At 51.7% G+C, this 21,537-nt stretch overlaps 11 protein-coding genes across 11 annotated transcripts; 5 read left to right on the top strand and 6 right to left on the bottom strand.

Annotated features, from left to right (window-relative positions):
- Nucleotides 1–1,369: 1,369 nt before the first annotated feature.
- Nucleotides 1,370–2,374, top strand: ATEG_02215 (metallophosphatase domain-containing protein; the record flags this gene model as incomplete). The annotated part of the gene is made up of 1 exon (XM_001211393.1): nucleotides 1,370–2,374. One exon carries the CDS (start codon nucleotides 1,370–1,372, stop codon nucleotides 2,372–2,374), a length of 1,005 nt encoding a protein of 334 aa, XP_001211393.1.
- Nucleotides 2,375–2,436: 62 nt separating this feature from the next.
- ATEG_02214 (uncharacterized protein) lies at nucleotides 2,437–3,051 on the bottom strand (the record flags this gene model as incomplete). Its single annotated transcript, XM_001211392.1, has 1 exon — nucleotides 2,437–3,051. One exon carries the CDS (start codon nucleotides 3,049–3,051, stop codon nucleotides 2,437–2,439), a length of 615 nt encoding a protein of 204 aa, XP_001211392.1.
- Nucleotides 3,052–3,720: 669 nt separating this feature from the next.
- ATEG_02213 (uncharacterized protein) lies at nucleotides 3,721–4,479 on the top strand (the record flags this gene model as incomplete). Its single annotated transcript, XM_001211391.1, has 1 exon — nucleotides 3,721–4,479. The coding sequence occupies one exon, from the start codon at nucleotides 3,721–3,723 to the stop codon at nucleotides 4,477–4,479; it is 759 nt and encodes a 252-aa protein (XP_001211391.1).
- A 243-nt stretch (nucleotides 4,480–4,722) lies between these two features.
- Nucleotides 4,723–6,365, bottom strand: ATEG_02212 (uncharacterized protein; the record flags this gene model as incomplete). The annotated part of the gene is made up of 2 exons (XM_001211390.1): nucleotides 4,723–5,972; nucleotides 6,026–6,365. The coding sequence occupies 2 exons, from the start codon at nucleotides 6,363–6,365 to the stop codon at nucleotides 4,723–4,725; spliced, it is 1,590 nt and encodes a 529-aa protein (XP_001211390.1).
- A 942-nt stretch (nucleotides 6,366–7,307) lies between these two features.
- Nucleotides 7,308–8,909, bottom strand: ATEG_02211 (uncharacterized protein; the record flags this gene model as incomplete). The annotated part of the gene is made up of 1 exon (XM_001211389.1): nucleotides 7,308–8,909. The coding sequence occupies one exon, from the start codon at nucleotides 8,907–8,909 to the stop codon at nucleotides 7,308–7,310; it is 1,602 nt and encodes a 533-aa protein (XP_001211389.1).
- Nucleotides 8,910–9,819: 910 nt separating this feature from the next.
- On the bottom strand, nucleotides 9,820–11,427 carry ATEG_02210 (uncharacterized protein; the record flags this gene model as incomplete). The annotated part of the gene is made up of 4 exons (XM_001211388.1): nucleotides 9,820–10,307; nucleotides 10,358–11,008; nucleotides 11,084–11,232; nucleotides 11,294–11,427. The coding sequence occupies 4 exons, from the start codon at nucleotides 11,425–11,427 to the stop codon at nucleotides 9,820–9,822; spliced, it is 1,422 nt and encodes a 473-aa protein (XP_001211388.1).
- Nucleotides 11,428–12,401: 974 nt separating this feature from the next.
- ATEG_02209 (LysM peptidoglycan-binding domain-containing protein) lies at nucleotides 12,402–13,907 on the top strand (the record flags this gene model as incomplete). Its single annotated transcript, XM_001211387.1, has 1 exon — nucleotides 12,402–13,907. The coding sequence occupies one exon, from the start codon at nucleotides 12,402–12,404 to the stop codon at nucleotides 13,905–13,907; it is 1,506 nt and encodes a 501-aa protein (XP_001211387.1).
- A 643-nt stretch (nucleotides 13,908–14,550) lies between these two features.
- ATEG_02208 (uncharacterized protein) lies at nucleotides 14,551–15,252 on the bottom strand (the record flags this gene model as incomplete). Its single annotated transcript, XM_001211386.1, has 2 exons — nucleotides 14,551–14,988; nucleotides 15,019–15,252. 2 exons carry the CDS (start codon nucleotides 15,250–15,252, stop codon nucleotides 14,551–14,553), a joined length of 672 nt encoding a protein of 223 aa, XP_001211386.1.
- Nucleotides 15,253–15,762: 510 nt separating this feature from the next.
- On the top strand, nucleotides 15,763–17,295 carry ATEG_02207 (putative short-chain dehydrogenase/reductase; the record flags this gene model as incomplete). The annotated part of the gene is made up of 6 exons (XM_001211385.1): nucleotides 15,763–15,782; nucleotides 15,835–16,024; nucleotides 16,095–16,125; nucleotides 16,326–16,370; nucleotides 16,446–17,182; nucleotides 17,233–17,295. The coding sequence occupies 6 exons, from the start codon at nucleotides 15,763–15,765 to the stop codon at nucleotides 17,293–17,295; spliced, it is 1,086 nt and encodes a 361-aa protein (XP_001211385.1).
- Nucleotides 17,296–18,354: 1,059 nt separating this feature from the next.
- On the bottom strand, nucleotides 18,355–19,621 carry ATEG_02206 (60S ribosomal protein uL30; the record flags this gene model as incomplete). Its single annotated transcript, XM_001211384.1, has 4 exons — nucleotides 18,355–18,814; nucleotides 18,866–19,032; nucleotides 19,216–19,327; nucleotides 19,584–19,621. 4 exons carry the CDS (start codon nucleotides 19,619–19,621, stop codon nucleotides 18,355–18,357), a joined length of 777 nt encoding a protein of 258 aa, XP_001211384.1.
- A 588-nt stretch (nucleotides 19,622–20,209) lies between these two features.
- ATEG_02205 (ESCRT-II subunit protein SNF8) lies at nucleotides 20,210–21,193 on the top strand (the record flags this gene model as incomplete). The annotated part of the gene is made up of 3 exons (XM_001211383.1): nucleotides 20,210–20,950; nucleotides 21,005–21,101; nucleotides 21,150–21,193. The coding sequence occupies 3 exons, from the start codon at nucleotides 20,210–20,212 to the stop codon at nucleotides 21,191–21,193; spliced, it is 882 nt and encodes a 293-aa protein (XP_001211383.1).
- Nucleotides 21,194–21,537: the final 344 nt, after the last annotated feature.

Here is a 21,537-nt window from a genome sequence, read left to right as displayed (position 1 = left end):
TACCGAACACGATGATTCCAATAAGGATGCTGTAGGGCTAACTAGTATGGACAGAATTTGCATAGCGAGACCCTGGTGGATCGCTCTTCCATGGGCCAGGTAGCCACCGCCGCCCGATGTCTCACTACCCGGCCTATCGCTTTTCTAGAAACCCTCTCCTAGCGCCACAGATCTTCGTGCTTCGAATTTATTGAGCATGGGCTTTCCCTTCCAGACCAACCACATCCCCAACATCCAAGACAATCTGAGAAATCAGCTTTCTTGGTACCCCCTTTTCTATTCATGAAACGCCCTAAGTTCTAAACGACCCTCCAGCTTAGCGCTTGTCGGTGGCGACTCCGGCGCCTAAGCGGGAATCTCCGACAGGGTCCTCGGCACTGTATTCCGGGGTAGGCTCCTTTTCATCCACTACTGTACTCCGTACTCAGACAACGGTTTGATAGAAATTAGGTCGCCTCTCTTTTCCACTTAACTGTAGAGATTGGTAAATAGCTGAACTGTCTGTTCTAGCTATGATTGCGGGCATGACTGATTGTAGGAAGGGGGCAAGGGGTCGTTAGTATACTGTTCAGAATTACATCTCCATCAGCGTGGACGAATCTCTAGATCTTGAGGGACTCAGACCCTACACTCTCAAGACCTTTGCTCACCATGAGTGAGGCACGGTAGCTAACCAGATCTGATATCGGCTAATAACCAGCAAAAGGACCCGTAAGTCTCCAGCGGAGATTACCAGCAACCATCTGCTCCACCGTGTCTAACCATTATATGATAGCTGGTGAGACTAGTTGTCCCTGTATCTTGCGTCGTTTTAAGAGTTGCTCCTTTTGGATCGCAATGGATATAATGGCAGCCTTGGCATCGCCGGCTGAGACGGGATTTTGTTTCTATCGAGCCCTTGTAAAAGGTATCCACAGGGGGTGCCGAAGAAGGCTCCCAAGACCTCTTGTGGTGATCCATCCGGTGCCTACAGGTGTACAATATCAGTATTGTACACCAGTCGTCGTAAGGCGATGTTTGATCTGCCAGAGGCGACTGTGAACTCATTAGCTATGCTTACTTCCTCTCAGCAACGTTCACGGTATGGAGTTGTGAGAAACTGTGAATAACAATACGTCACCCCCTAGTCAGCATATCTACCTATATCATGTTCTCATCACTCGACTCAGGGCTCTTTATTGGGTAGAGAAATCGAAGTATACTGTACAATACAGACTGAAATGGGGAACGCCCTAATCCCAAACAGGCAGTCACGTTGGCCCTAAACCCAATTGGGACTACGTTCTCCATCGCAGGAGTCCGAACAGCTGAACCGTCCTTGATACAATCTAGGAACGACGGGAGGTCTTTGGAACTGGGCGGCCCCTAAATGAACAACCACCTGCTCCCCTTCCCGTACAATCAGTCGCGCCCCCAGTCGTGGCTGGAACGGGTAGCCCAGCCGTTTTCCACTCTCCTTTTCGGAGAGCCCACACCGTCCGCTCCACAGGAACCACCACCAACGCCGATTGCTCTCCAAAACCATAAAGACGATCTCCCGCCGATCCGCATAATATGCATCTCAGACACGCACAATGCCACTCCTCCTCTTCCGCCCGGTGATATCCTGGTCCACGCAGGCGACCTGACCGCCCATGGGACCTTTGACGAGGTACAAGCGCAGCTCCGATGGCTGTCGTCCCAGCCGCATACTCACAAGATTGTCATCGCGGGAAACCACGACATTCTCATAGACGAGGCATGCGATACGAAGTTTCCTACTCGCACAGAAGACTCTGTTGCAAAGCGGGCGGAATTGGACTGGGGCGGCGTTCGGTATTTGCAAGATGAAGCTGTCACCTTGGAACTGCCGGTTCCTTGTCTTGGGGAACAGCAAGTGCGCAGGGTCAAGATATACGGGTGTCCACTGACGCCAGAATTTGGCCAGTGGGCTTTTCAATACCCCCCAATTCGGGATGTGTGGACCGGGCGGGTCCCCGATGATACTGATATACTGGTGGTTCACGGACCACCGGCGCTCTATGGTGACTGTGATGGTGAGAAGGGACCGAACGGGAAGGTCGAGGTGAAGGGAGACGGGTATCTGTTGCGCGAGATACGAAGGGTGCGCCCTAAGATGGTGGTCTGTGGGCATATCCACGGGGCATATGGTCTGGCTCTTATCCAGCATCATGGAACCCAGCACGTTGTGAATGGATTGCAGATGCGATGGGAAGGATATAGTTTACTCGGAGCTCTGCAGAGGACGGTTCAATGCTCAATTACCAGGAGGGATGATGATCGACCCCAAGAAACCCTTGTCGTCAACGCCGCCGTGGCACCGGGTGCTTCGACCAGTGAACGCAAGAACGCGGTCGTCGTCGATTTTTTGTGAGCTACCTGTAATAATGCAACAATTTATCATGTTCGTGGCTCGTAAGCCAGCTTACTCGGCCGCTAAACAAAGTGAATATGAGGTTGCCAATGCAGGATATTTTTCGCGGCCAGTTGAGCACTGGCCCGCTCATCCGCGAATGATTCCAGTACCTCACTGTTCTCATGAGGAATCACCAAGGTCTCTTCTAACCGGGCCACTTTACTCGTCCACTCTGGGACCGACTCGAAGATCCTGTCCTCCTTCTGGTACTGTTCCAATTCCTCGCGTGAGATAATGGCGTCTGCTTTCCGCGGCAGACCCAACTCAATCCGCCGGTTGAATGATTCAACCAACAATGCTGGGATGGCTGAAAGGACCGCGTAGCGAGATGCGGATGCGTCGTGGGGGTCAGGGATGGCGGCAACCGGCCACTTCGCGTACCAGAAATACTCGATTTCGTTGCGTAGGCCAACGTTGTCGTTCAGAACCAGGTGCTCATACAGACGGTAGAGTGAAAATAATGGTGTGTCTTCCGATTCGCCTTTAGGGATTCGATGGACGCGTTTGAAGAGTCGTTCACGGTGGACATTGGGATGCGCGAGGAGTTCTTCGGGCGTCGGCGGGGGAAAGACGGGATATGCGGGAGATGAAAACCTCCACCAGAGGCATTGCAGCCATCGGGGGATGAGGCGCATTCTCTGTTCTTATGCCTGCATCGTATGGAGAGAGTTCTGATGTTCTCTTACACAGCTTGGACGTTAGTCCTAGCGCAATAATCATGATCCTTGTTCCTTGTTGGTTATTTAGCGCCCTCCTTTGAGATTACTAAGCCCCAAGAGGATTGACCTTTTTTGAACCATGAAGTAGCTATTATTATCGAGCGACTAACTGCTTGATACTATGCGCTTTTCTCTTGCGTTACAAAGACAGTCTTCTGGTTTTATTGATTCTAACAGTTGGTCCAACATCAACTTTTCTATAGTGCACGCTGTATATTGTGGTTTCTCCCTCCTTCGCCTTCTATAACGCCTTCTATCCCTGCTTTAGGGTCTCGTCGAAGGACTCTAATGCGTCCGTAGCACAGAAATGAGCAGGTTGGCTCTTTATCCTATGAATAACCATAGGGTATGGTGTATTCCTCACAGGTTTGATGCCCAGGGCACGCCCGCCAGCAAGCGCCTACTCGAACTTCGAAGGATCCAAGAGCTACAACCCCTGTTTGACTGGCGCTTACAGGCAACGGGTTGATCATATATAGATATGCCCCATTGAAACAAAGCATCTAGATATCCGCAGCTCTTCTGCACTTTCTAGGCACTCTCTACTACCTACAGTCAACCCATCACATTTTCACCCGGACTAAGATGGGGAATAGCTCTTCCAAACAAGCTAAAGGCCCTCGACGTCGCCAGGCCGCAAAGCAAGCGCAGCGCCCCCAGATCTCCGGCCCATCAGGTGGGCTCCAGATGATTCCGACTCCTCAGAGAGATAACACCGGCCGGCCAGTCGTCCACCGATCGTTTGAGATCAATCGGGACCAGTTGCTTCGCGCGTTCCGGTACATGGCCGAATACCTTCGCCAACAACGTACCCATTTGACCATCTATGTTGCCGGCGGTGCAGTTAACACTATCTATCTTCGTTCACGTCACACAACCGGTGATGTGGACTTCTTTGGCGCAAATGAACAAAGTCGGCTTCTCAGAGACGCGTCCAAATATGCTCAGCAACGTTCCAAATCTCAACTCGGAGCCAGTTGGTTCAACAATTCCATGTCCCTGTTTCTGACCCGGACGCTGGAACAGGAACTCATGGGTGCATCCCAGCGCCAGAATGCCGTCCTGTTCAATGAACCTGGACTCACGGTCTATGCTGTTCCTTGGGAATACGCACTCTGCGGCAAGATGGACCGACTTACGAAGCCGGACAAGCGGCCGTACGATGCTGCAGATGCTGTGGCTTATCTTCATGAATGTGTCAAGTCAAATGGCGGGCGTGCAATTCAAGCACGCCAGGTTGAGGCATGGGCGCAGAAATACAACAAGGCGACTTCAGTCAAAGTGCTGAGGGAGATTGACACCCTGTATAAAGGCAAGTACGGGGCACATGGCATAATTTTCTGATATCCCTGGGCTTGGTTTGTTTCTATGTGTGCTATATGTGGTGTCCGTTTGCAATTCTAGGTGTTGCTTGAATTCTAAGAATAGCTAGTAGCGCGACAACCCCTGTTATACTCTTAGGGCTGGCTTTATAACATGCTCTCCAGCCACATGGTTTTGGGTGTCTAAAAAGTAACCATTCATATGAAAACCGATTGTTTATTGTTCCAACGCCAATAACTCCTGCACCGACGAGACGATCCACCATTAAAGAACACACTCCCAGGCATTCTCGTCAAGATACGAACCCGGCCCCCTGTAAACATTTCTCCGCGGATACCGACAGTGCTTGCGAGTATACTGAGGATGGCCATCCTGATCAAGCTTGGTGCCCCGAATAAATTCTGGCGCAATTCCCTTCTCAACCCACTCCACCATAGCCATGAGGACGTTATCCTCTGGGTCGTCACTGTAGGCCGAGGGAGCCGAGCCTCCGATATAGCTGGCGCCGTCCCCATAATAGCAATGCGCCATGCCGGAGATCCGGAAGTACCGATAAAACTCGTCCAGCTGGTCTGGGGCCAACCCCATCGTCTCGTGGACATGCTTGTAGTATTCGCGGGAGTTGAAGGAGCTGACCAAGAAGTCCTGCATCCCATGATAGGTGATGATCTTCCCTCCGGCGTTCTGGAATCTGGAAAGATCACCCTCCCACGTCTGGATGTTGAACGGGTTTTGCTTCAGAGCCGCCTGGGCGTCTTTGATGTTGAATGTCGTGGGATCCCAGTTGGTGTCGTTGTAGACGACATATCTGAACCACTCCTTAGCATAAGGGGTAGGTACGCCGGTGTATAGCAGCGCCGATGACACCGTCTCAGATCCGGGCTGCATCCCCGGAAAGAGCATAGAGCCGTCGGTGTTGTAATAAGGAGACATGAGCTGGATCACCGTATTTGCTTGTGCCTCGGTGATGCAGGAAAGGCTCCCGTTGTTGCTCTTGTTGTCGGATGGACACATGATGTTCTCGAAAGTCGGATGGCAAAGATCTGGGTCCTCGATGAGGTTGTCTTGCGCCCCGTCCAGTCCATCGCACTGCCTCATCACCTCGCTGTGCACGATGTTCCACAGCGCGGGAGGGAGGTATGTTTCCTCGGATTTGTTTCCGGTTATCTCATAGATGTGTCCGGCCCATGAGATCAGGTTCACTTCATGAACAGCTGGGGCACCGGCCACGACACCGTCAAAGTCATGGGGATACTGTTGGACAGACTTGAATCCTTGACGGCCACCCGTGGAGCAGCCCAGATAGTAGGATTTCCGGAACCCTTCTGCGTAGAAGCGCTTAGTGAGTTCTTTGCCAACCTTCGCGGCTGTATGAATAGACCGATCGGCGAAATCCCTAAGGACTTCGGGACTGTTGAGAAAGGCCTCCGCAGACGTGCCATTATGGCCGTTGTTGGTCGCGACCGCAGCGAATCCCAGACGCGTTGTGTAGTCAAGCTCTGGGTAACGTATACCTAGCGATGTTAAAGTTCGGACAGATGAGAAATATATGTGAAGGCCTACATACAGCCGCCGAAACCACCATTCCCAGTAGCGAGGAACCGACCCGTATAGTTGCGCGGAAACCATGCTTCCATGACAATCTGACTCGAATTCGATGTCTTGACCACCATGGCCGCTCGACAAATATCCGCTGTCACGAATTGCGAGCTCTGGTTACAGGAAGGGTCATTGTCCGGCAGCGAAACGTTCTGCGACCCCGCGACATACTCCACGATCGTAGCCTGCACATTGGGGAGGCTGTTAATCGAGTCTCTGAAGTCTGTGCATCTTTCCTCGAATGACTGAGAGGCTCGAGCCACCGATACGTAGCTTAGCGATGCTACGAAAAAGTATGAGATCTTCATGACTGAATGAATGAAAAGTTGAGGACGGTGGATATCTTTTCCTTCCTCTGGTCAAGACGATCACAAAATATGGCATCCGGGCGGACGCGCCCGCTTTCGACCTCATTCATGGCTGACTCGTATCCTGTTTGCAGCGAGGAGGTTATACTTGCATCGACTCGCATATTTCTGACCGCCACTCCGTTGGTTCATCACCTACCGAAAGCGGAATGTCAGTCGTCCATTCCACGCCCCTTCTTTGCAACTTCGGCTTTGCCTCTACCCCTGAAGGATATGACAGCCATTTGTTTTGACACATAGGGAACTATCTCAATCCGGCAGTCTGTTGGGTACCTAGATAGTATGAAAAGCTGCGAATATGTTTTGACCTATATTGGTTTCCCAGCAGGATATGCGGTATTAACATCTGACATTATCACTATAGCTTCCGTTCGAGGATCTACTATTTTTTTTTTCTATAGCCATAGATATTGATTTAGCATCTTCATTGGCAGAAATAGAGGGGAAATATAAAAAGAACCGTCTTTGGTGTTCCATTCGGCCAGTAAATATCTGCCCGGATCGGGAGCGAAGGGGTGTTCCAGGTCACCGTCAAATATCCCTAGGTCCGACAGACTAAAATACTACGCACATCGTTTTAGTGTTTTGTTCTTCAATAGTGGCCATTTTCAGCTCTTCTGAGGATAGGTCCAGCTATTCTATGGAATTGGTCTGATATAAACATCAGAGGGTCCCCTATCTGCTGTAGAAGAATATAGTGGCGCATTCCATTAGAATTCGAAACCTCAATTATTGAGAAATTTCGGATCCATTGAATAAAGACAAGAAATCTATGCTTTTCACTTAACATCAAATTCATTCTCGAAAAGATATCACAGATATCACATACTAAGGAATGGTGGTCCCGATATCGTGGGAGGACCAGCACGGTACTCCTCGTCATCAAGCATCAGTTTGCAAAGGAAAGCTCCTCCAGCTAGTAGTCCAGTCCGTATCACTGGACTCTGGTGGCCAAATAGAGTGGAGGGTTCGCGTAATCCTCCGGGGCACCCTAAACGGCCGTGTATCTTCAAACTCGTCCCTTTCGGCGAGAGCCTCCTGTTCGTCTTTCTTTTCATCCCTTCCGATCTCGACGACTTTTCTTCCACCGTGGGTGACGAGGTATGACCCCGCCAACTGTAGGAATGCATAGACTTCCTCCTCGTCGTGGATATTATAACCCCACGGAGACACACGAAGCCGGAGCAAACTTCGGATCGGCTGTTGAGAGGAAATCTCTTTCCAGATGGCCGTTGCTAGTGCACTATCCGTAGCAAAGTTGATGAATGCGTCCCGGAGACTCACATGTACTGGAGGAGATCTTCCCACGCCTTCATCTGAGAATATCCCCTCCTCTTTTGAGATCACTGGGCGTGGGTTCCCGTAAAGATCAAGAATCAAGTTCTGAAGACGAGAAAATTTCCCCAGCGATCGGTAAGTGCGGACTTCCTCGTTGCTACCTTTTGTCCGACGAATAGGGATGCGAAGTTCCTTTAGATTGGGACAACTTTCCGCAATCCGCTGCAGATGGACATGATCCAGGAATGGGTATGCCCATCCGGTGTATTGGGGCTTCAGAGGAGGAGATGTACGTGACCGACATGTCTCGTGGGGCTCTAACATAAGACCCAACAGAGATGGGCCGTGCCTCCCAAGAATCGTATGAAGGAATGTAACATGCTCGAGGGCTTCGAGGGACAGGTATTTCAATGGCCTGAGCCGTTGAAAGATACATTCTAGCTCCCCAGATATCTGCTCCCATCCGTCTCGCCCGGGAGCAACACATATGAACAGCCTCTCCAGGTTCACTAATCCCGCTGCTGCATCTTTCAAGGAAGACGGGTAGTCTATTCTGGGGACGTGCAGGCTCCGCAAAGCGGAAAAGTCCATTGTTTGAATCCATTTTGATAGAATGGGTTCCTCGAGGATTTGCGATTGCAGAGCAAAAGAATCCAAGGTCGTCCGTTGATCTCCATGGGCGCTGCTCTCAGGGAGCTTTTGAATGGCATCTAACAAATCGCCCGGCCAGCGAGTATCGAGTTGTAGATAGACATGCTTGAGATTGGGTGCTTGCCAAACGTACGGGATCATTTGATACGGGTGGAATATGCCGTTGGGCCATCCGCGCGTAATGAGTGGATAGTCTAATTTGATCGCTTGGAGACAGGGCGAGCGGAGGATCTCCATATCAAAAGGGTCGTTGCTGACCTCTGAAGGTTGACGAGAGCTATTGAAAGTATATTCCAGATCAACACCTGGAGTGTCCAGCCGGAGGCTTTGAGGGCTCCAGATGTTGATTTCACATTCTGGGTGATGTTGATGGACGGCATCAAGCAATGACCTCGGAAACGAATTAGCCACGGCGTAATGCATCGCTTTTAACTTCTTCAACCGACTGATCAGAGAAACTAGCGGCTCCCAGTCCTTTTCAGAAAAGTACCTCGGGAAGTCACTCGAACGGAGACGGTAGCCTGGCAGGTCAAAATAAGACATGAATCTCTCCATGAAGGACCCAACAGTCCGAGGAAGAAAGTCTTGAATGGTGACGCCTTTGTCGACCACCCCAAATCCATGCCGAGCTCCTCCGCCTTCTCCTCCACGGATTCGGCGAACGCGCTCGGGAAGGGCCACGATATCTAGCCTGGTGGCGTGGGTCAAGAACGGCCGTCCACGGCCATCGTCCGTAAATTCCGCCACGAGGTGCCGCAGATTTGAGCTATCAGTAAATCGAATCGAAGCCTTGTCGTAAAGACAGCGGGCTGCTATCTGGTACACGTTTGAATTGACAAGGCTCAGTGCCCTGAGGGAACCAGGGTCATCGTCCTTGAGCTAGTGTGTGATCGCGTCAGCCCGACCAAATAACTGATAGACGAGGACATACAATATAGCATATCTCCTGCAGAAGCTCTAATGGTAGCGAATTCATCAGCCTTGGTGCTATTATGGTAGTGGATGCGAACAACACTGAAAGTCCAAGGACCAAGGCAGTTTCAACCTAGGGGCCACTCATTTATAGCCAGTAGGCAGTGCGTCATACGAAATCACTCGGCACTAAGCTTACTAGTAAGCACTTAGCGTCCAGCCATGGTCTCGAGCTAAATGAAGCCCAGGTTACGTTCCGAAAACAATGGAAATGGAGTATAAATAGCAAAGAATAGCAGTAAACAAGAGAATGGGGGGAAAGGATCATGAATCTCTTCATAATCCATATGTCGTATTTCTCCTCTCTCTTGAAATGCTCCGTAGATGTATTATAGAGCAGATAATTAGCCATCCTGCCCCAGACTGACCAAATGTATGTTCCTCATAACCGTCCCCTGTTCACTAGAACCGACCCCGTGCATGACTGACCACAAGAAGTCCATTTTTGTTGCCGATTTTGACAGGGTGCCATTACTGTAATTTCTGTAGCTCATTAAGCTATATAAAGAGGCTGAGGAGTAATCCCAGACAATGCACGGGAGTATGTTCCATCGTAAGTGTCTTGACTCACGGCCCAGACCACAACTCCACCCAAGCAAGTTGTGCGCGCAAAGTCCAGCTTCAACTGTATGGACTTATCATCATCATATGTGGCCCATTGCCTATCCCAGGTCAAGATTTGGACAGCGGCATCCGTGTCCAACGTGGACTGGATATTTTTCTCTTTGCGGATGTCATCGAGCTCACTGTTGAGAAGAATACCAGCCTGTCTGCTGCACCTGCCGGGGTTTCCAGCGGACGCAAACATGCAGCCGGGATTCTTGCAATTGTCATCGGCCATGGTGTAGACTCGCCCATAGAAGGGCAATCCAAGTAATACCTTATCTGCGCTTATCTCGTTGCGCCAGAGCAGGTCCATCGCCTCCCGAATTTCGGTCAGATTGCTATGGGAGTCCAAAACGGCACGAGTCAATTGTTTCTCTTGAATATCAGTTAGCCAGCTTTCTCCATTGTTGCAGTTTTCCGCTTACCTCTGTCCCATTTTCCATGGACATCGTAGGACAGGTAGTTGAAATAGTCAACATTCTTTTCCAGGGCCTTGATATCAAAGTGCTGCAGGTACTGATATGACTTTGGGAGTGTCAAGCTGAGCTCATCCCGACCACACGTGGACATCAGGACATTCTTCAGGTTGGCCATGAACTTGGGAAAGTTGTCAAAGTCTTCTGGTCGACCGTTCCTGTCATCGGCGACTGGGTATTCCCAATCAATATCGACTCCGTCAAATCCGTATGTGGACATAAATGAGATAAGAGACCTAAAGAACTTCTTCTGATTTGCTTCAGAGCGAACTAGGTCTGAAAATACACTTGCGGTTGGTCCAGGGTTATTGAATGTCCAGCCGCCGATGGCAATATTAACCCGTAATGAGGGCTGCGACTTTTTCAAGTCTGTTAGACGTTCCATAAGAATCGCTTCTTTGCGACTGGTGGGTCCAACTTCAAAGGTCCTGGGGTTTATAGTTGCGAATGCATAGTTCAGATGCGTATAAATATTCGGCGGAATTTGCAGCGGATAGAATGGCTTGTATGCACGAGTAGGTGACCAACCCTCGTAGTATCCCACTACTCGAGAGAGACGGTGATTTTTCCTACAGACTGGTCTGTCCACCTTTTGGGTACCTATCCATGCCGATCAGTATGTGTCCATCAGTTACTTGGCTTCCCACTTCCGAAAGGAAAACATGAGGGCCTCACCGCAAAATTCCCCAGTAGTGGCCGTATAATCGCAGCGTGCCACACAAGGGTCCCTTTCCTTTGGATCTCTCATCAATGGAGACTTCCTTAGGTCTGTAGAGGCGCAGCGACTTGCGCTGCAATAATCCTCAACGTTACAATATCCGGATCTGGCAGGTGGTGACCAGCTCTTAGTACGTCTCGCGACGTATGTGCCAAAAGTGTACATACCTGGAGCAATAACCTGTAGCGCATGGGTTTGTGACACTGTAGTCTTGGGAGACTACTTGTGTACAAAACCATTGGAGCAACAGAAAGACGATCAGCAGAGGCTTTCGCCGCCTAATCATTGATAGCTGCGCCATGATGGTACGGCTGGGAACAATGCAATAGAGAGCTCGACGAGAACCTAAGGTTCAGTCGATTCTTAAAAGATCTTCAGAGCTATGACAATGAAATTGAACATCATGAGCCGCTTGTCCCGACCATCAAACGGCATTCTATTCGTTATATTGGGTATTCGTCGTTTAATACAGTTGCACCGCTATACCTTTCTGTCCGGTTATCCGAGGCCGTACATGGAAATTAGCATAGAACCTCACCAATCGTAGAGGCTTCCAACGGACACAGAGAGCCCTAAATTCCTTAGCACCTCTTAACGTCTCTTGGCTTCATTAACCCCCTTTTGCTACTCCGGGCTAACTACTCCATGTTCAAGACGATGTCACCCCAGGAGTTCGATAGTTGCCCAAAGCGTCCTTGTCCTTGTACTGCTATGACCACCATGCATCCTAGAGCCTCACCTTTGGGGCACTAAACACATCGGAGTTTGCTCCGCCAATGTCTCAGTGCATATTTCAGAAAAAAACACACCATATACATCAGCCACTACCCTAAGCGAGGTTAGTCACGTCTTCTGAGCATTGGCTATGTTCCACCGGTTCATTGAGTCTAGTGGCGTGGTCGGTGTTAGTACATCGCTTCGACAAAAGTGGGCTTGTTCCTGCGTTAGTGTCTAGTCACAACGGATGTAACTCTACAATGGTATCCCTGCACATGTTGGACCGAGGCTGTCCTCCCTGTCTCTAAGCAATGTGATTTTGGGAAAGCAGTGGAAAGGTCTCAGGGCTGGGCATCTCATAGAGAATACTCTCCGCTTCCGAAAGCGCATTGTACATCCTTTTCATGTCTTGATTTCCCCCGACCTTCTCGAGTCCGTAGTACGACAATGTTTTGTCTACTCGATAGGTCGCTTCACGAGAGCCGGTGGCTCTTCTTAATGTTCTTTCTCAGTTGCGTCGAAGCGCACCAGGGGTCACTTCATAGCGGCGGGAGCCATATGCTTCATGATCCAGTCGGAGATCTATTCTCCACTGATGTGAGATTTGCATCCGCACAGGGTACTCCGTTGAGCTTATCCGAGGCTCAGGAGCTGGCGAATGAAGGCCCATTGGAATACCTGCAGTCGAATCAGTACAGAATTCAACAAAGCAACACGGACGGACTCCAGAAATCCCTCCTGAACGAGGTCATCGGCGAAGAAATGTTCTCTGGATTCCAAATCTACGAACTGGAGGACCTAGAAGACGTCGACAGTCTGACACCTACCTGCAAGGCCGCCCTCTCCCAGACCATCCACTGTGCTCCGTTCCTGCAGACGTTCCAACATCCCAACTCGGGTCGCTACTTTGAGGACTCCACCGAGGCTGACAGGATCTGTGCCGCGAGCTGTGGGAGTAGCCTCAAACGTTGGTTCGACAACGCCTCTATTAGTTGTGCCGGCCAGACTCTAGGGAACTCTGACCCTACTCGGTACGGCGGCTATATCTATGCGGCTTACAACCAGAGTTGCTATAAAGACCCGACGACGGGAAAGTACTGTCAAGAAATACTTGACGCGTACCCGGCGGTCGAGAGGATCGATTCGATGCCCCTGGCGGAGATGTGTTCATATTGCCACACACAGAAGTACATCATGATGCAGGCCAGTGCGTACTCTGCGTATGATGTGCGGTCCCAGGAGAATTTGGAGACTCTTCATACCAATTGCGGATTGAAAGGAACAACGGAGATCCCATCACCGCTGGTGCATATACCAGAGACGCCAGCGCCGATGTGTCTATCAGATATCATCTACACTATTAAGGACGGCGACACCTGCGACACAATTGCTCTGCAATACAGCGTGGCATCGGCGGCCATCCAGGCAGGAAATGCGCAACTGATCAATGACTGCTCAAATTTGATCGCCGGCAGAGAAATATGCATCCCTTTGAGTTGCGAAAGAACCTACACCCTGCAAGACAGAGACACCTGCCTTTCCATCGAGATAGACCATGGATTCATGCCGAACACTGTGCGCAAGTACAATGCATGGCTTGATCTCGAGTGCCTCGATCTCCAGCCTACGAGGCCCATCATTGGAAGCGTAATCTGCCTCTCCCCACAGGGAGGGACATACAACGATAAGGACTTCGTCAGTGACCGCATCACGTCCGGGCCTTCCTGGACTACGGGCTACACAACAATGTCAATAGACCCTCCCGAAGATGCGACAGTTGCCGAGGGATCACCCTGGTTCTGTGGGCGATGGCACACGGTCGAGGCCGGCGAGACGTGCGCAATGATCTGTGTGCATGATGGGATTCCCGCGGAGCTTTTCATGGAAGTAAATCCGTCGCTTTCGCCGGATGACTGTGATGGGAGTCTCAAAGTGGGTGTTACCTATTGTACAGGGCCAGACGATTACTGGAACGATGCTGGTTTTTGGGGCCCTGAATGGCCTGGCAGTCCTACCGGGCCTGTGTCGTCTGTGCCCTCGCCCACCTCGTCCACGTCTTCGTGAGATATATCATACTTCTAGAATTTAGTGAGCGAAGGAATTTATAAGTCTGTATGCAAAGTAAGGTCCATCAATTAGGAGCGATGTCTTCAGAAGTAATAGCACATTCCATGGCGCTATACTCCGAATCCTCACTCCGGGTGATAAATTGTGTCCAAAGCCACAGGCTCATAGCAATGATCTGTCAGCTTCAGGGTTTTCCTGTCATGCAGATTACTTCCCTGGAGATCCATCTGATCTGCAAGGGATTGGTCCCCAGCTTTCAATGACACCGTCATAAGTCCAGCGATAGATCGCGCCAAAGCTCCAATCGAGCTCTTGGTGGCTGCTGTGGAGCTTCTTTATGAGCTATCGTGTGTTTGCATGATAGGATACTGGGCTGGCTGAAGGTTGCGATGGGTCAGTCCATAGCAAACAATGATTGGAAGGAATGATCATCCTGGAGCGGGGATATGCAAGTATTTGGAATCTATCAGAATCTAGCATCAGTTTCCTATCCTTCTTGTCAACACGATCCACCTCATTCCAAGGATCTGGCGGACGAGCCGCTGCCTTCTGCTGACACTAATGAGGTTTGTTTATTGGCAGCACTAAGTAAACACTAGACTCCTTCACATCCCCAACCTTTTGCCCCTCAGCACGATTGTCATGACTCTGCAGCAACACGAGCGAGACAGATCTCCAGCGCCTGTGCGTCGCCTGGCAGATCCGCGCCATCGTCATTCTGATCAAAGTACAATCGCCAGATGTCCTTGCCGCCGCTCCACAAACCCCCCATGCCGTGCTCTCGGGCCTGATCCTCGGGAAATCGAACCGCCAGCCACCCCTCCCAGCCTTCCAATGTGATCTGGGCTTCGTCGCGGGTCCAATCATACGGTCCACAGAGGTGTCCCTCGCTGTCTTGTCGGCCGCCCCATCGCACTTGGTGGGTTTGTGCGTCCACAAAGACCCATCGCAGCACGGGCGGCGTCTCCCCCGACATCGTCACCAGTCCGGCGGTGTTGTCCGGGGGAAATAACGGGTGTTGGAAGAAGCGGCCATTGAAGGGAACGAATTCGGGGGGAGGATGTTTTGTGATGTAGAGCTGTCAAAATGTTAATCATCTGTCTCTCACGTAGGACGTCGTGTGTACCTTTCCGTCCGGTCCAAGATATACTCGCGCATTGTGCACCTGTTGGCGTTGCTCCTGTGTGCCTTCGCGTATGTCGCAGGTGGCCACCAGATGGCAACGCTGTCTGCGGGCAGCTTCGCGTCTGGTTTCCTCGTTGTCCCGAGTCGACTGGGTCGCCTCGTTTAAGCCGATCATCGTCGGCACCATCGTGGCCAACGTGATTATGCCTAAGACCATGGTGACTGCGTATAGTGGCTAGATTAGATTAGCAAGTTGGAGAGGCTTTATGATGAAATCGTCGCATGAACTCCCTTCCGGTGCTGATCAGGTAGAGGCAAGACATAGCCCTCAATGATACACTGAAGGCAAATCATGGAGCATAATCCCTCAGCGGGGACTCAGTTCATCGATCCTCCCGATCCCGTCTGTCGCCCGCGGGCAAAAGCAATATAGCGCCGATCGACAAGCTGAACGGTGGGGTATGATTCAAACTAATACAGCTGAAACTGCATGGTGAGACGGGAGAGTATTCTGGCGTACTCCGTACTGTGCAGGGTATAAACCCTTCCCTTGCCGGCTCCTCGCTCCTAGCTGTGAATTCAGCGCTCTTTCGTCGTCATTCACTCTCTCGGCCTCACCTCAGCAGCCCATCGTCAGGGCCGTCCTATGCCTGCTGTCCCCATCCCATTGCCTCTCACGTTCCTGTATTTCTATTCTCCGCTGCTACCCAACCAAGGCTCTGCAGCCATGGCAGACAACCTGCTCAGGTAGGGCCCATTTTGCTCTCCCCTCTCCATCGTCTCTGACATCTCGATACAGTCAGAACCCCGCTGAGACGGTCGGCAACACCCCCAAGGGCGGACGCAAGAACCGGAACAAGGACCAAAGCGGCGACGATGACAAGTCTCTTCTCCAAGGCGCAGATACTTCGTTGGTCCCGACTGTCGGGGACAAGGACGAGGGCGATGAGAGTCTGAAGATCCGGATCCGGCTCAATCTCAAGGCCAAGGTGAAGCTTGAGTTGGAGGCTGATATCCAGGGCGAGATAGTGATTGGGCTGCTATGATTGATCTGGATAGATTCCAATTATTCTGATTACTACCTGGCCCGGTATGTTGTGCTTTTACTGATGTTGTATAATGAAGTTGTATGAAAGCTCTATACTTCGTAGATTGGACCCTCTCGGCTGACGTCAGGATGGGGTTTCCCCGCTCCCCTCATCTTCAATGCCTTTTCATATCTTTCAATTCTCTCACGCTCCTTACGATAGACACATACCTACATATCCTTAACCCAGTAACAACCGGCAGACATGGCGTTTGCCCGCAGGTTAGCAATCCTCCCAGGCGGCCTAGGTATGACCACGGGATAGCTCCGAACTACACCCCGACATCCCCGCACAGCAAGAATTAACATCCACCGCCCAACAGGCGGCCTCGGCTCCAGCATTGGCAAGAAGCTCCGCGAGCAGGGCGCCCGTCTCGCGATCCTCTACGCACCCTTTGAGGCCGCCCGACGCGATGAGCTCCTGCACGCCGGCTACGGCAGCGCCAGCGGCACAAGCACCAGCGACACCGACATCCGCACCTACGAATGCGACATCACGTCGCCGCAATCCGTCTCGTCCGCCTTCAGCGCCTTGAAAGAAGAAATGGTCTCGCCGTCGTCGTCAGCAGCGAGCGCGCGCGCCTTCCCCAGCATCCTCATCAACACGGCCGGCTACGTCTCCCTCAGCGACATGGAGCTGACCCCGCCCGAGGAGACGATGAAACACCTGACCACCAACGTGCTCGGCCCGATGCTGTGCTCGCAGGCGTTTGCGCGCATGTACTTCGAGGCCGCGGGGAACGCGGCCGCGTCGACGAACCCGCCGCCGCCGGGGCGCATTGTGAGCATCTCGTCGCAGGCGGCGCATGTCGCGCTGCACCGGCACGGCGCGTACTGCGCATCCAAGGCAGCGCTGCTGGGGTTGGCGCGCAGTATGGCGTCGGAGTGGGCGCCGCGTGGGATCACGTCCAACACGGTGTCGCCGACGGTGGCGTGGACGGCCCTCGGGAAGAAGGCGTGGGGGGAGGATGCGGTGCGCGAGGCGTTCTTGAAGAATATCCCCACCGGGAAGTTCGCGCTGCCGGAGGATGTTGCTGATGCGGTGCTTTTTCTGTGTCAGGTGAGTTTTATGCTTGGGTGTTGGGTTTTTTGATGCTGACGAGGCGATAGGATTCGAGCGGGATGATCAATGGTGCAGATATTCGTGTTGATGGTGGGTTTACTATTCGGTGATTACCTTAGATTTCAGTAGACGTTCGTGAGCGTCCGGCTTTGTTGGGTATCTTGGGATTGCAAAGATCAATAGATGCCGCGGGCTATAGTATAAGATTAAATATAGAGTCGCGATGTATGCGGTTCCCGAACCTCATCCGATGAAAAGCTGCAATGGAAGATATGAGATTCTCCGACTGCGTCTCCTGCGTCTTCTGTATCTGGAGAAACCTGAGACTGCTCGTCTCTGACACTCGAATCATTTTCATACCCCTCTGAATCGAATACTCTTCTGCCACCTCGCCCAGGCCGAAATCCCACATGTTTTCGGTCTCGTGGAATTATCTGAATCCCTTGATGCCAATGCCTAATAGCAGACACCCGATGGAGATTAGGATCACACAGCTACATATCGTTAGCTACGTCGTCACTAGAGATCAGACAGGCCACATACACGATAATCGTGGACGTCCAGCGCATTCGGCTCACTGTATCAGACCACCGTTTCCTCTCTAGCAGACGTTGCGGAGTATACTCCTTCATTGGACTTAGGCGGCTATCCCCTCCTTCGCTGTAATCGCGGTGCCAGCCACTATTCTTGTGCTGGACTAAGGCCTTGGAGAGGAGACCCGTGCGTTGGGTAGTGGGCTGGGCGTGTGAGAAAGGATGCAATTGCGTCTCCAACTGTATGAAGAATCTCATCTCTGTCGTCCCTAGCAGTGAGCAGTATGCAGACCAGCTTTATAATGATCAGGTATATGGCGGGCTGAAGGATAGCTGGCACCTCTCGTCGGTTGGCAAACTGACAGAGTGGTCGACTTCATAACTCTGAGCGAGAGTAGGATTTTTGACGGGTATACAGCTACAGGGGTACACATTCATATCAAATGTTTCTTCGACGGTGAGGGAAACGCTCTACCAGTCGTTATCATGACCTACAAACAGAAGACCCTACAACTGCTATCAAGTCAGGTTGATGAAGCTTTTATTTTTGTACCCGAGCTAAGACCATTAAACCGCTAACCGACAACAGTCCGCGCCACAAACAACCCAGAACACGCCGCATTCAACAGAATGAACTTAGTTCATCTGGCGGATGAGGGCGTTGATGTTCTCCTCACGGTTACCGTAGTCACCACCCTCGATGAAGTGCTTGAACTTGCGGGTGTGGAAGCCACCGGTGGGGTTGGAGAGCTTGAAGGGCCAGAGGAAGTTGTTGGCCTGCTTGAAGTTGGGGCCAACGGTGTAGATCTCGTGGATCAGATCCTCCATGCAGACAATGCCGTACTTGCCGAGGTGCTCCTCAATGATCTGGTTGTCGGTAAGAGCGACACGCTGCTTGTCGACCTTTCCGTATCCGCGCTTGTAGATGAGCTCACGGACGCTCTTCAGGTTGGGGTAACCGTAGGCGATGTAGGGGTTGATGATGGTCAACATCTCCTGGGTGGCCTTGGTGAGGCGCACGAAGGTACCGTTGTTGATCTGGAGCAGACGGAGCAGCTGCAGGATCTTACGGGGCTGAGGAGCGATCTTGTTGATACTGCGGGGCGTTAGTACGAGCTTGAGAGACATATAAATTCAAGAGACATACCCCTTGATACGGATAACGAAGACCAGCTTGGGCTCGTCAGCGACGTAGAAGTTACCCTCCTTGCGAGCAACGCGGGCAAGGCGGATCTTCTCACGCTCAGCATCGCGGTACTCCTTGACGTAGGACTCGGCACGCTTGAAGATGACGGCACGCTTCTTCTTGTTGGCCTGTACTTCTCCGTTAGCAAGAGTTCGTACCAAGACTCATGTGACAAATGGGTCAAGAGCATCGTGTCAGCCCCGAAAGATGGTTAACAGAAGCGACAGCATCGACCGTAGTCTAGTCGCGTAGGTGGTTGTTGTCATCATCGATGGTGGGAAGGGAAAGCGAAAGAAAAGCTCAATACTGACCTCCTTCTTCTTGGCGGCCTCCTCACGGGCAACAGCGCGAGCCTGCTCCTGGCTCTTGCGCTTCTTCAGGAGGGTCTCGGGGACCAGCACCTGGTTCTGGGTGGGGACAGTGCTGTGAAGGTCAGTATAGTCCGTCCGTGGTATTCACTCCAAGACAAAATTCGCCGAGTGTAAGAATTGCAGCTATAGCGCCACATTCTCAAACTGAAGGCAAGAAAGATAATACAGAGGCACTCGACGACATGAATTTAATCGGTGAGGTATTGAGTGGTTGTCCACGTGAGTCGCTACTAGCCAGCATTTTCAGCATGGTTTTCGCAAACCCACGACAGCGACAACCGATATCCTCAGCCGACAAAACCCCGAACCAAAGTTCAGGAAGTAGTGTTGACGCTGTTCGTCCCATTGTCTGGCATAGTCCTGGCCAACAAGAGGCACATGCGATACGCCAGACTGGAAGCGATAGCTCACAACAATATTTTTCAGGGAGAAGGTGCTGTCAGCCTTCAACCCCAATACCCCAGACCACCGCTCATGCCAATTGCCAGCGCCTATCCTCAACAAGTTCATTCAAAGCGCATTCATGGAGAGACGACGGTCGCGGGAAGAATCGAGCTGGTGCTCAGCGGCCGACGGGATCGACCGCAGCATCTCCAGCGAGAAAGGACGACTATAATCTGAACCCTTACAGGCTCATAGCGAATCAGCCGGAAAGGGGATCAAACTGGGAAACCATACGTAGCAGTGGCGGCCATTGCGACGGTCCTTTGAGTTCGCGAGTTGGGCGGTTGGCGAAGGCTGTCTCGTACGGAGAAGAGAAGAAGAGAAAAACTGCCCGAACGGAAGATGAAGAAAATCGAGTTGTGTGGGCGGGTCCGGTACTAGCCTGATTAGGCTAGCTTGCCCTCTCCTGCCCCCTTGCCATTTCGGGGAGTCATCAGCCCTTATCGCATGTAGGGCTCTATCATCACCTGACCATCCGATAACCCCCATGATGCTGGCATCACCCCTCTGTACCCCAATCCAGCAAGTCGTTAAAACCATCTCCTACACAATCATGTCCACCCGTCGCGGCGTCGGCCTGGGTGCCTTCGCCAACCGCACCCAAGCCAGCCAATCATACGCCAACCATGGCGCCAACCTCCGCTCCACGCACCTCTCCTCGCTGCAAACGCAACTCTCCGTCTTCCAGTCTCTCCTGCACACCTTCGCCCTGGAGCACAGCTCCACTATCAAATCGAACCCGACGTTCCGCGCAGAGTTCGCGCGCATGTGCAACACCATCGGCGTCGACCCACTGGCCGCCAGCAATGTAAAGAGCAAAAGCGCCCGCGGCGGCAGCGTCTGGACGCAGATCATGGGCGGGGGCATGAACGACTTCTACTTTGAGGTTGCGGTGCGCGTCGTCGAGCTGTGTCGGGAGACACGCAGCGAAAACGGTGGGCTCCTAGGCGTGAAAGAGTGCCGGAAACGAGTCGGGCAGGGGAAAGCCATCGGGAGTGGACTGGAAGTCACCGAGTATGTTCCCGCTGCCTGTTCATGGATCAAAGGCGAGTATCGACTAACCGATGTGTCTATCAGTGACGACGTCTTACGGGCCGTCAAATCCCTCGAGCCCCTAGGCTCGGGCTTCTCGATCGTCCGCGTAGGAAGTAAACAGTATATCCGGTCCGTGCCCAAGGAACTTAATACCGATCAGGCGACGGTGCTCGAGGTCATCCAGATCCTGGGATACGTGAGTATATCGATGTTGCAGGTGAACCTGAACTGGGAACGAGCACGCGCGCAGACGGTCATTGACGATCTCCTGGCGGATGGTCTGGTTTGGCTCGACGCCCAGGGCGAGGAGAACGAGTATTGGTCGCCGCAGAATCTCCTTGGGGATAGTGGGTGATGTAGATCTGAAAGATTTATATATATGTTTGCAATTCAAGATACCCAGCGTCTGTTTGTGAATCGTTTCAAGATGTCCCGTTGACGTTATGAGGTAATGCCGTAAATATATATCCGCATCTCTTCTACGGAGTACACAGCTACCCATCCTATCCAGAAATATATTTACAACACGGAACCAACTTGGAACATTGGATCTTCGATGCTCTACATGAAACTTGGACTCCTAAATATCTATTCGAATCACAAATCCAATCTAACATCCTATCATATTCATTCTTCTATTCAACCACACCACTCTCAGGAGTTCATTCAGACATCAATTCGTCGAGAAAGGGTAACACAATACGGGATGCGTGAAAGATAGAAGAAAGGAAACCGACGGACTCGCCGAGATCAGATCGCACATGGAAGGATCATATGTAGTTA

Source organism: Aspergillus terreus, genomic scaffold, assembly GCF_000149615.1.
Source record: "Aspergillus terreus NIH2624 scaffold_3 genomic scaffold, whole genome shotgun sequence".
NCBI lineage: Eukaryota > Fungi > Ascomycota > Eurotiomycetes > Eurotiales > Aspergillaceae > Aspergillus > Aspergillus terreus.
This window is presented reverse-complemented; position numbering and strand designations above follow the sequence as displayed.